We start from the raw sequence: 12,786 nt of genomic DNA, 5'->3' as shown, positions 1-12,786 counted from the left end.
CTTTAGCTTTGCCACATTAAATCACCATTCAAATTTTCCACATTAAAATCTTTCCAACAGAAGCTCTTTCTGTTAATTCTCAACTACTTATTTTGGGTGTCAAAGAACAGGGACCCCCAAAGATCATCTGCTCCAAGCTCTCCTGGCAAAGGGAGCCTTGATCAAGCCTCATTTCCAATTACAACAATTAACACTCTTACAGCCACCTCAACAACCCCAACAATCAAAGCCAGTAACTCTCCTCCAACCATCACCTTCTTCTCTGCTTATTGTACATTAAATGTAGTTTCACCCATTTCATTTGCATTCCTGTGCAAAAAATCCCTTTAATCCTTGCTGTCCAAATCCCACCTCCAATATCAGCATTTAACAGTGCTCCTGAATTATTTTATACAATCAGAAGCTCAATTATTTCTTCACATCCTCAGTTTTGGAACATTGAGAAAGCTCTGGGTATCCCCTGATTTTTAATTTATTCTTCTTTAAAATCATACCATTTGTATCACACAAATTGGAGTTAAGAAAACGCTCATTCCTTTAGCTTTGCCACATTAAATCACCATTCAAATTTTCCACATTAAATCTTTCCAACTGAAGCTCTGTTAATTCTCAACTACTTATTTTGGGTTTTGAAGAACAGGGAGCCCCAAAGATCACTTGGTCCAAACTCTCCTGGGAAAGGGAACCTTGATCAAGCCTCATTTCCAATTAGAACAAGTAAAATTTCCAAGTAATAATGAACATTCTGGAATGAAGCCACCAATCTGCAGCATTTGAGAATGAAAACCAAAAGCTCGATCCTCCTGGATCTGATTTGTAATATTTATGTTTAGCTCAATGCAAAAAAATCAAAAACTTGGATTAAATCATCCTCATAATCAAAAATAAACTGAAAGAGGGAACAGGCAAAATGTTTTCACTGATAAAAGTTGAAATATAGAAACAGGCAGAAGATTCTTTTGGGTTACTCTGCTCCTGCACCCCCTGGACCTGGAGGAGCAGTCAGGGAAGAACAAGCTTGGCTCAGCTCCCACCTGGAATTCCCAGAGCCCAGCTCAGGTTGTCAGAGCAGCACTTAAAGCCCAGAGCAAAACAAACCCAGAGAAGGAAGCAACAACCTCCAAAAAAAAAAAAAAACCCACAACAGAACCCGACACTCAAAAAGGAGCAAAACCACCCGACTTGTGATGGATAAAACAAGCAGCAGGAGATAAATCCACTGGTTTGTAACATCACACACAGCTCAGAATCATGAAGTTGAAATTTGTCTGTGAAGCAGCACTTAAAGGAACTTAATTTCTATTTAAATATATAAAAGAATAAGTATTAGAGCAAGAACCATCCCTGCTGTCCTGGGGCAAATCATCCTTCCTGAAAACACACAGGGAAAAGTCCTTCTGCACTCAATTCCCATGATCCTTAAAGTCAGACTTGCCTTTAACACATGATACTAATTCCCATGGCCTTTTCCTACTTTTTGTTTTAGTCTTTGTTATTTTCCCTGGTAGGACTGAACCTCTCCCAGTCCATGGCTCTTCCCAGGAACGTTTCTAAGAGCTGATGTGGCACCTACCACTGGTCACCACGTGGCTGTTGCACCTCTGAGCTCCTTGAGAGCTCTGGGATGAAAGTTCTGAAAGGATCATTTGCCTTTTGGGTTGTCCTCTTGTACCTTCCCTGGCACAGAAGGATGGATGTGACATCCACAAACATCTCCAGCCCCAAGTGTCCCACAGGGGCTGTTCAAGGACACAAAGGCACCTCCCAACATTTTGCAACACTCAGAACCTGTGCAGGTGCCCCAAGCCCTTCACACCTCTGGGAACCACCCTGGGAACAGCAGGACACAACTCCAGGTGCCAGAGAAGTGTAACTCCACGGGAAGGATCTTCCCAATGCTCTCAGGAGAGGAAAGTGCAGGAAGACACTGATTCCAGAGCATGGATGTGATGGGACACGAGCTCCAGAGATCTCTTCCCTGTCTCCAGCACTGACATGAACACAGCAAAGTGCACAGAGCTGTGTGTGAGCCTTTCCAGGGAATGAGAGGCTCCATGGGGCCACTCCAGCTCAGCTTGGAGAAGAAAAAGCTTCAGGGAGACCTCCAGCACCTTCCACTACTCCAGGACCTTCCACTACTCCAGGACCTTCCACTACCCCAGGACCTTCCACTACCCCAGGACCTTCCACTACCCCAGGACCTTCCACTACCCCAGGACCTTCCACTACCCCAGGACCTTCCAGTAGTTAAAAGGGGCTTACAAAAAAAAAGGGGAACAGCAACTTTTTACACAGGACAAGGGGAAACACAGCTAAATTTAAAGTGGAGAGACTCAGATTAGATGTTAAGAAGAAATTCTTCCCTGTGAGAGTGGTGAGGGACTGGAATGGAATTCCCGAAGAAGATGTGGCTGCCCCACTCCTGGAAGTGTCCACAACCAGGTTGGAGCAACCTGGGCTAGTGGAAGGTGTCCAGTGGCACTGGATGGGTTTAAGGTCTCTCCAACACAAACTATTCCATGATTCCAGCCCCTCTGTCCCTGCATTCCCAGAAGGGTCAGTGACCCAGCCATCAACACCCACCCCTGCCCGGGGCACAACAAGGCACGAAGAGAACAGAATAACTGCTAATTTAAAGTTATTAAGTCGTAACTAGGGTAATAACAGAACACACACGCCCTTTTCCCAGGAGGGGAGGAGGGTCCACCCTTCTCCCAGGGGAGAGCGCAGGGCATGGAAGGACCAGCCCGGCCACAGCCCCCCCTGGAGCAGGAGGGGAAGGGCGGGCTCAGCTCACTCGCGTCCCCCCTTGCTCTGGGATGGAAGAACGACCTGCTAAAAGCCCCTTGATGGGGCAGAAGGTGCGTTCAGCCCACTTATCCCACCGGCACAAGGAGAAACACGAGTCCGGACCAGCCTGTCACACCCCCACCACCGCCCCCAACTCGGGCCGGGCGGGAGCAGCTCCCGCCTCCAAGAAGCCGTACTCACCGGGACCCGCTCCTGTTCTTCTTCTTCTTCTTCTTCCTCCTGCTCCTCCTCGTCCTGTCCCGGCCCCATGGGCGGGTCGGTCCCGGTGTCCCCCGTCCCCGTGTCCCGTCCCCTCCCCAGCGCGGCCGCGCCGGAGCCGCCCCGTCGCCAAGGACTCGCGCCCGCCGCGCGCGCGCGCGCGCGCGCACGCGCGGGGACCGCCCCTTCGCCGCGCCGCGATTGGCCGACGGAAGAGAAAGGGCGGGGCGCGGGGGAGGCATCCGGCGCGCTGATTGGTGGCGGGAGGGAAAGGGGGCGGGGAAAAGGGGGGAGGGGCGGGGCCGGGCGGGTGAGGGAGGGCGCGCGGGCGGGTGGTGGTTTTGGCGGGCGGGGAGGGGGGAAATGCCCGGATGGAGCGGGGGGGAGCGGGTCCATCCCGCCCTCAGGGGGGTGTGGGAGCGTAATTAGGGAGTTATGGAATGGTTCGGATTGGGAGGGAGATTAAGCATCATCCAGTTCCACCCCCTCCCATGGGCAAGGACACCTTCCACTCTCCCAGGTTGCTCCAAGCCCCGTCCAACCTGGCCTTGGACACTTCCAGGGATCCAGGGGCAGCCACAGCTTCTCTGGGAATTCCATTCCAGTCCTTCACCACCCTCGCAGGGAGGTATTTCTTCCCAATAGCCCATTTAACAGAATCACGGAATCTTTTAGGTTGGAAAAGACCTCTGAGGTCATCGAGTCCAACCTTTGACCCAACACCACCTTGTCACCCAGGACCAGGTCACCTGGTCACCAAGTGCCACATCCAGTTGTCCCTTGGACACCTCCAGGGATGGGGATTCCACCATCTCCCTGGGCAGCCCCTTCCAATGTCGAATCACCCTTTCTGTGAAGATATTCTTCTTCATGTACAACCTAAACCTCCCCTGGTGCAGCTTAAGACCATTGTCCTCTTGTCCTATCCCTGCCCTCTGACACTGGGAAGCCATTCCCTGTGTCCTGTCCCTCCATGCCTTGTCCCCAGTCCCTCTCCAGCTCTCCTGGAGCCCCTTCAGGCCCTGCAAGGGGCTCTCAGCTCTCCCTGCAGCCTTCTCTTCTCCAGGGGAACCCCCCCAGCTCTCCCAGCCTGGCTCCAGAGCAGAGGGGCTCCAGCCCTGGCAGCAGCTCCGGGGCCTCCTCTGGACTCTCTCCAGCAGCTCCACGTCCTTGTGCTGTTGTTCCCAGGGCTGGAGGCGGCTCTGCAGGGGGGTCTCAGCAGGTGCACACTGAGAGGAAATTCCTGCAAATTAGTGGTTTTCCAAATGAGCTTGGTGGCCGTGAGCTTGTCCTGTGACAGTGAACCATTTCCCTTCTCTTCTGTGCCAGCCCACTCACAGAGATCCCTGAATTCCCAGGCTCTGGGGCTTGGTGATGGACATCCTTTGAAATCTCACAGCAGGCATTTTGAGACGGTGCTGTTGTTACCAGCAATTTTCTAAGGAGGGAAATCCATTCAGTTCACTCCAAATCTCCAGCAGGAGAGATGCTCAGTGGTGGACTGTCAGGGACTGTTTTCCCACTCGAGCTGACAAAAGGAGAAGCCTGGAGTTTGAGGAGATGCTCTGCAGCCTGGGCAGGTGGAGAAGCTGAGATGAATCTCTGTATAAACACCTTTAGATCTGGGTGTCAGTGGGCTCCCTGCAATTCTCCATCGCTTCCTGATCCCTGGAATCCTCCTTTGCTCCCCTTCAGGTGCCAGGAGGGAATGAGGAGCTCCACTTTCCCCTGGCACAGCCAGAACCTGGGCTAGTTGGAAGGTGTCCCTGCCCACAGCAGGGGGTTGGAACAAGATGAGCTTTAAGGTCCCTTCCAAACCAAATCGTTCCATGATAACATTCTCCCTGAGACATTCCCTACAAGCCCTGCTTAACATTCCACATTTCAGCTGGTTGTCAGCAAGGGCAAGGCAGGAATTTCCCCTTAAAATCCCGATTTTTTATTTATTTACTTATTTCATTTGCTTCCTCTAAAGCTCCAGGAGGAGGTGACAGCTGAAGCTGGAGCAGCAGAAGATGCAGCTCACTGATCTGACACGGCACTGACAGTCCTTCCCTCATGGATCAAGAACTGTGGAGGAGGGAGAGGAATCTCCAGGGTCATCGACTGCAGCTCCACGAGCCTTGTTTTTACAGACAGAACCTTGTTTAATCTTTCATAAAGTTATTGAGCTCCATCTCAAAGGCAATTAAAGCCTTTCTGGTGTGGGTATTAGCAATATATCCAGCTGTCCGTATGGATATACCTCCAGACTGCCCGGTGATATCAGATAATAAATAACCTCACCGTTTTTTATTCTCTACTAATAGCCAAGCTGAATTAGACTGAAAAATAAAGGTGCCTCCATCACATTTCCTGTCTCCTGAGTTATTTATTCTGCTTGGAGCGTTTCTCTGCCATGTAACATCTCCCAAAAGGCAGAGCCTGCGTTGGTTCCGTGGTGATTTGGGTGTTATTTTTCAGCACTCGATGAATCCGAGCGCTCGAGGACGTCAAGGCAAACATTCCTTAAAATAATTAAAATGCTGACAGGGAAAATGCAGCTTGATATCCAAAACCATCTCCTGTTACAAATGCAATTAAATTTGTCGGGCTCAGCCTTCCCCAGTCCTCGTTTAACCGCATCCCTAAAAATCAGCACCTGGTGATTTACGAGCGAGGCTCGAGAAAACAACACGTCACGAGGTGAGGGGATGAGGTGCTGGGTGAGGAAAAGGCAGGAATAAAAGAGTAAATCCCACTGCAAGCAGCAGCAATTCCATGGCTTGCTTTCCCTGGAAGTACAAGGAGCTGCCTGCCTGATTTCAGTGCCGTTTTCCACTAATCCCAGGGAGAGCCTGGAGCTCTAATAACGGATCCAAATGTCACCGGGGAGGAAAACTTGCCATTTGCTTTTCTCGGCTGCAAAGTGACTGAAGGGCTCCTCTTGTCACACAATCCCGAAATTCTGTCATTCCCTTTATTTTTAGCCGAGCGATTCGCAGGCAGGGAGGGGAGGAGGGCGGCTTTGCTGCCTGTTTATCGCTTACACATCGCACAGGAAGCCGTTCACGTTCCTTATTAATTTTCTAACAATATCCAGAGACTTACTCAGGCGGAGGTTTAATGTGCTAAAAGCCTTTCCAATAAAATGTCACTCGAAATGAAAAAAATCGGAGAGGAATTTTTAAAAAGGCCATTGCTTGGGGAGGGGGAAGTGGGATTTTTGGAGAGAGAGGGACCTGCCTGGTTCGGCTTCCCCCAAAATTCTGTGAACCCCGAGGGCTTTTAAAGGTGAACTTTAAGGTATTAAGATATAGGACTGATTAATGTGCTAATTGCAGAGGAGAAGATAAAGTACAGGTGTTCCTAGTGACTGCAGATATCTTGGAAAAAATGAATATTTAAACATCAGGTCGTGGCTGGTGCCAATGACGTGTTAATTGCCAAGTTTTCGACGTGGGAATTCTTTCTATCTTGGATCCACGTGACAGAGGACTCTGGATGTGAGCTCAGTGGAAGTGATTAATAACAGAGATAGCCAGAACTGTGACTGTTACAACCCCTTAATTCATAGTCTGTGTTACTCCCCACACCTGATGGGACCAGGCAGCCTGGGAGGACAAACAGTGACAAGGTCATAAAATCCTGGAATGGTTTGGCTTGGAAGGGACCTTAAACACCATCCAGTTCCAACCCCCTGCCGTGGGCACGAGCACCATCCACTGTCCCAGGTTGCTCCAAACCTCATCCGAAACCTGGCTTTGAACACTTCCAGGGATTGGGGCATCCACAACCTCTCTGGGCAGCCTGTTCCAGATCTAATTGAGTTTCCAGGCTGTTGGATTTATATGCACTAAGGTGGCTGAAAACTCATAATTATTGGGATCTGATCCACAGGATTGTTCAGCTGTTCTGGAAAATAAACCTCAGCTGTTATAATGTTTGTGCCTTCCAGCGTCAGGCAACTCAAGGACACGGCCACCTGACTAAGCTTTTTCTTCCTGGTTTGTGATGGAAAAAAAATGGTGTGATTTAATGGGAGAGATGCAGGTAATCTCTACAGAGTCTCAGTTTAAAAAAAAAAGAAGGAAAAAAAGCAAGGAAGTGAAGATAAAGCGTGTCAGTGGGCAGAGGGGTGGGCAGCAAGGAGAGAGAAAGTGCTGACACACCAGAAGAGTGATTAGGCAGGTGAGTCAATTAGTGAGGGACAGTGGGAGTGCTCTGCTAAAACAGGAGCTGAAAGGTGTATTATTAGTGCAAGGGAAGGAGTTCAGGCTGTGGCTGCAGGCCATGAAACCAGGAATTAGGATAACGACGATAATAACGAGGTAGAGCTCCCGAGCGCAGCGCAGGCACCGAGGAGTCAGAGCTGCTCGGGGGAACACGGGGATAAATGTATGAATGGGGAGGCTGTGCCATGGTTTACTAGGATGGGATGGATGGAACAGAACCAGTGTGGGAAGGAGGAAAAGCTGGAAACGGGTTTTTCTCCTTGCTGGCTGCTGCGGCACCGACGATGTTCCACAACTGCTGGAATCCTGTCGGAGAAAACAGGAGGTTTATTAGCTGATTCTGGCTAAATCAGATTGAGGGATAAACAGATTCAGGGCTTAAAGGCTGTTTCTGCTCAGAAAAGAGAAAATCAGGATTAAACCCGGAAAACAGTTTAATGGGATGAAGTGATCTGAGGAATTCCGGCTCAGCATCCCTCTGCCAAACCTCAGGCACCTAACTGGGATATTTCAATTGGAATGGTGGCTGCCTCACGGCCCATAGTGACAGATAGGAACATGGAATTGTTTGGGTTGGAAAAGACCTTACAAACCATCCAGTCCCACCCTTGCCATGGGCAGGGACACCTTCCACTAGCCCAGGTTGCTTCAAGCCCCGTCCAACCTGGCCTTGGACACTTCCAGGGATCCAGGGACAGCCACAGCTTCTCTGGGAAATCTGTGCCAGGGCCTCCCCACCCTCAGGGTAAAAAATGACTCAGGAACCCCCTCACTGAGGGGACACATTTCCTTCCAGAAGGAAAACCAAACACCTGCTTTAAGTACTCTGGAGGACGGCAAAAATCAGGTTTAATAGACCCAAGTTTTGGGAACCTGAACCTAGAGAAAGCCTGGAATTTCTTCCTGTCGGTGGTGCTTTGGTTGTTTAAAATTTTATTCCATACATGGTGATGAAAACCCTGCGTTGGAAAGCTCTGGATCTGGGTGGGAAACAACCTCAAGGAGGTTACTGGGAAAAAACAGGGAGCCCAAGAGAAGGATCAAGAGGACTTGTCAACAAATAAAGGTTTTTTTCTTAGGGGCCGGGACGCAGTTTGGAGCGGGAAAGTGTCATTTGGGATGAGAAAAGGAACTCCGGTGTCTTCCTGGGTGATGCTGAGCCCTGATTTCAGGCAGAAGGAGAACATGAGCCAGAGTGTGCCCAGGTGACCAAGAAGGCCAATGGATCCTGGCCTGGAGCAGGAACAGTGTGGCCAACAGGTCCAGGGAAGTGATTCTGCCCCTGGACTCAGCACTGGTGAGGCCACCCCTGGAGTGCTGTGTCCAGTTCTGGGCCCTCAGTTCAGGAAGGATATTGAGGTCCTGGAGCAGGTCCAGAGGAGAGCAATGAGGCTGGGGAAGGGACTGGAGCACAAGTGCTGTGAGGAGAGGCTGAGGGAGCTGGGGCTGTTCAGCCTGGAGAAGAGGAGGCTCAGGGGAGACCTCCTCACTCTCTGCAACTCCCTGACAGGAGGGGGGAGCCAGCTGAGGGTTGGTCTCTTTTCCCAGGCAACTCTCAGCAAGACAAGAGGGCTCAGGGTCTGCAGCTGTGCCAGGGGAGGTTTAGGTTGGATATTAGAAAGAATTTCTTTGCAGAGAGGGTGATCAGCCATTGGAATGGGCTGCCCAGGGAAGTGGTGGATTCTCCGTCCCTGGAGGTGTTGAAGGTGAGACTGGATGTGGCATCAGTGCCATGGGCTGGGAAGCACAGCGGGGTTGGATCAAGGTTTGGACTTGATGATCTCGGAGGTCCCTTCCAACCCAGCTGATTCTATGATTCTGTTCTATGATTTGGGACAACCTTTCTCCAGTGACCAAAAGTGGGCTGATCCCTGCTCCGAACTGTGCCGGCTGGGACATCCCCGTGGACAGACAGTGCAGCTCCTGCAACCACCACAGGCACAGCTTCGGGGCTGGTGTCTTGACTCACATCTTATGCAATCCTTCTCCTCCCCAGGAAGCCAGAAAGAACCTATTAAATCTGCCCACACAGCGTCTCTAATGCCTGAGCTGAAAGTGGCAGGGAATTATGATGGATCTATGGAGCCCTTCCCCGGGTTTTTGGGCGGATCGGGGGGAAAGTTCCTTCAGAAAAATGCACGGCTCATTATGGATTTTCCAGCTGTGATAATGTCTGAAGGTCTTTCTTTAATTAAAGCCAAGCTTTACAACTGAACATTTCTGGTAGGAGTCTGCAGGGAGTAGCCTTTGAATGGGTAAATCAGCTGCCTTGAATAAACCACTTGTCAGGCTTAACCACTTGTCCTTGAGCTCTGTGCTAAGTTTAAACGGGAAAATGAGTGAATTTAGTGGTGATGAGAAATGACAAACTGGCAGTGCTGGAAACTGGGGGTTTTCTTTCACCCTCAGGTGCAGAGCAGCTCCTGCAGAACATTTTCTGTCTGTGCCGTCCCTTCAGCTGCTGCTGCTCTGACAGTGGGATTGTTTGTGCTCCATCACCCATTCATTCCTTGCTTCTTGTGCTGCACAGAGTTCCAGAGACATTCCCCTGATCCACTGGGAGGGTGGGGAGGCCCCTCTGCTCTGGAGCCAGGCTGGGAGAGCAGGAGGGTTCTCCTGGAGAAGAGAAGGCTCCAGGGAGAGCTGAGAGCCTCTTGCAGGGCCTAAAGGGGCTCCAGGAGAGCTGGAGAGGGACTGGGGACAAGGCATGGAGGGACAGGACAAGTGGGAATGGCTTCCCAGTGGAAAAGTGAAGATTTATATGGGATATTGGGAAGGAATTGCTGGCTGGGAGGGTGGGGAGGCCCTGTCCCAGGTTGGGCAGAGAAGCTGTGGCTGCCCCTGGATCCCTGGAAGTGTCCAAGGCCAGGTTGGATGGGGCTTGGAGCAACCTGGGCTGGTGGAAGGTGTCCCTGCCCATGGCAGGGAGTAGAACTGGATGATCCTTAAGCTCCCTCCCAACCCGAACCATTCCATGATTTTATAATCGTTCTGGTGGCTTTTAGGCACTTTCAGACCTCGTTGTGCCAGGACTACCTGCTCCTTCAGGCTGATCTCCAAATCTGCAGCAGCATCAGGGCTCTGAGGCTGTGCCTGTGGAAGCCCAGGCACTTGGGTTATACCTGAAATGTTGAGAAGTCTTAAGTTTTCAGCATCTTCTCCAACTGCAGGCTCACAGGTCTGCCCAGCACAGCAGTGCCCTCATGCCTTGCCATTCAGGGTATGTGAATTGTGGGTCAAGTTGAGCTGACAGGTGGCTTAAACCTGAGTTTCCATCTTTACACTGAGTTTCCTACATTTGCATTGCGTGTTTAAACCTTCTACAGTGCAGGATGGGATCCAGTTGCCTAAAATTAGCAGGTAATTTAGTCCAAGGCGCTTCCAAATCTTCCTGAAGTTGGGAGAGGGGGGGCAAGTCCCTCATTCTCCTGCAATAGCAGCTTTCAGTGATCCCTCAGGCATTAAACCCCTGAAATGTGGGAATCTGCTGTAGGATCAGTTGAATCACTCCTGCAATTCACTGGGATCAGTTCCTGTTGCCCACCCAGAGACATCCAGAGCCACCTGAGATGCAGCAGAGTGCCCAAGGCATCCATCCAGAGCCAGTAAACCCAACACCAGACCTATGGGAGACCTGTGCCCTTGTGGAAATGGAGATGTGATACCTCTGGCATCTCAAGTAGCACCTGGTGCCTCTGTGTGGGCAACAGAACTGAGCCTCAGACTTTAATCGACCCTAAAGGGAGCTCAGACACCTCATTCAGATGCAGCTCAGGTGTTCCCATGTTCACCTGCTCCTGTTTCAGGAGCTCCAGCCTTGTAACTTATTTTTGCACTCTCAAGAGGAGCCAAATGCTCGATATTTGCAACGTGTTTTCCCCGACTGTGATTTTTGAAGCATCCTGCTCTCTTTCCTCATTGACCATAAACCCACAGTCAGCATTTCCATGACGTCCAGATGACCAGGATTAATCATAGAATCATAGAATCAGCTGGGTTGGAAGGGACCTCTGAGATCATCAAGTCCAACCCTTGATCCAACCCCGCCGTGGTTCCCAGCCCATGGCACTGATGCCACATCCAGTCTCAGCTTAAAAACCTCCAGGGATGGAGAATCCACCACTTCAGGGATGGAGAATCCACCACTTCCCTGGGCAGCCCATTCCAATGGCTGATCACCCTCTCTGCAAAGAAATTCTTTCTAATCTCCAACCTAAACCTCCCCTGGCACAGCTGAAGACCCTGAGCCCTCTTGTCTTGCTGAGAGTTGCCTGGGAAAAGAGACCAACCCCCCGCTGGCTCCCCCCTCCTGTCAGGGAGTTGCAGAGAGTGAGGAGGTCTCCCCTGAGCCTCCTCTTCTCCAGGCTGAACAGCCCCAGCTCCCTCAGCCTCTCCTCACAGCACTTGTGCTCCAGTCCCTTCCCCAGCCTTGTTGCTCTTCCCTGGACCTGCTCCAGGACCTCAATGTCCTTCCTGAGCTGAGGGCCCCGAACTGGACACAGCACTCCAGGGGTGGCCTCACCAGTGATGAATTCCCTGCTCAGCCACCTCACCTCTGCCTTGTGCCCACCCTTCAGCCTCCTCTACCCCCAACTCCCCTGCCCTTCTCCCAGGTTACCTGGTCTCAGCTCATCCCTGAACCCAGCTCCGTGCCCCGTGGTCGGGGTGCAGAGGATTTGGGGTGGATTTTCAAAACTGAAATCCCAACAGCACAGACCAGTCTGAGCCCTGGGGTGTGAGCTCCCTTTGTAATCTGTGGAGGAAAATCCAACTCTTTCAGGACATGAGTCAGCTGATCTCTTTTAGGTCTCTATTTTAGGAGGAGATGAAGCAAGTCCTCAAATCTTCTGTTCTTCTGTGTCAGCTCTAAAGGTGACTTGCTCAAATGGAGGTATCTCTGAAAGTCTGTCTTTGGTCTGATGAATCGCAGCAATGAAGGGAAAGGGTGACTTCATCCATTATAAATTCCTTCTTTGGATGGATTCACTCAGTCTCAACTTCTGCTACCTGGCTAATACACTATTCACTCCTTGAAGTTCCCTGTCTTCTTTGCTCTGCCTCTTTCCAGGGAGAGGATCTTGCCTAATATTCCCAAGAATTCATGGTCAGCGTGTGTTGTGGCCCTTCCCTGCCTCCTGAGCTTCCCTGCCCTCCCCCTGCCTTTCATTCTTCTCCTCTGTGCTCACCAATGTAGGATTTTCTTGATCATCTCCACACTTATCTCAAATATCTCACTCTGTCTCCTTTGAACTCACTTTTATCTCGTTCCCTGCTCTGCCCTCACATCCTCGTCCTGCTCATTTCTCCTCATAATCCACTTTAGATTCTCTTATGCCCAAAAACCTTCACTCTGAAAGCCATTTGATACCTCCATTCCTGCCCAGCCTTGACTCTCTCTCCAGCTCTAAGGTCACTGAACACATTGAACAAGTCCCTCTTTAAGGCTGGAAGGGACTTGCTGGATCCAACTGGATCAGGTTGCTCAGGACTTTGTCCAGTGAAATTCTGAATATCTCCAAGGATGGACATACCAAGCCTATCCTGGATTCTTACAGTGCCCATC

General features: G+C 50.8%; 1 protein-coding gene across 1 annotated transcript in view; it reads right to left on the bottom strand.

Moving 5' to 3' along the window:
• ALMS1 (ALMS1, centrosome and basal body associated protein) overlaps nucleotides 1–3,143 on the bottom strand; it is a 63,929-nt gene extending 60,786 nt beyond the window's left edge. Inside the window, exon 1 of the mRNA XM_027701906.1 lies at nucleotides 2,992–3,143. Coding sequence (XP_027557707.1) covers nucleotides 2,992–3,060 — 69 coding nt within the window. The 5' untranslated portion in view covers nucleotides 3,061–3,143. The remainder of the gene's footprint in view (nucleotides 1–2,991) is intronic.
• Between the last annotated feature and the right edge of the window lie 9,643 nt (nucleotides 3,144–12,786).

This window comes from Neopelma chrysocephalum, unplaced genomic scaffold, assembly GCF_003984885.1.
Source record: "Neopelma chrysocephalum unplaced genomic scaffold, ASM398488v2 Primary Assembly neopelma1_174, whole genome shotgun sequence".
Classification (NCBI taxonomy): Eukaryota; Metazoa; Chordata; class Aves; order Passeriformes; family Pipridae; genus Neopelma; species Neopelma chrysocephalum.
The sequence above is the reverse complement of the archived record's forward strand: the minus strand, read 5'-3'. Positions and strand labels throughout refer to the sequence as shown.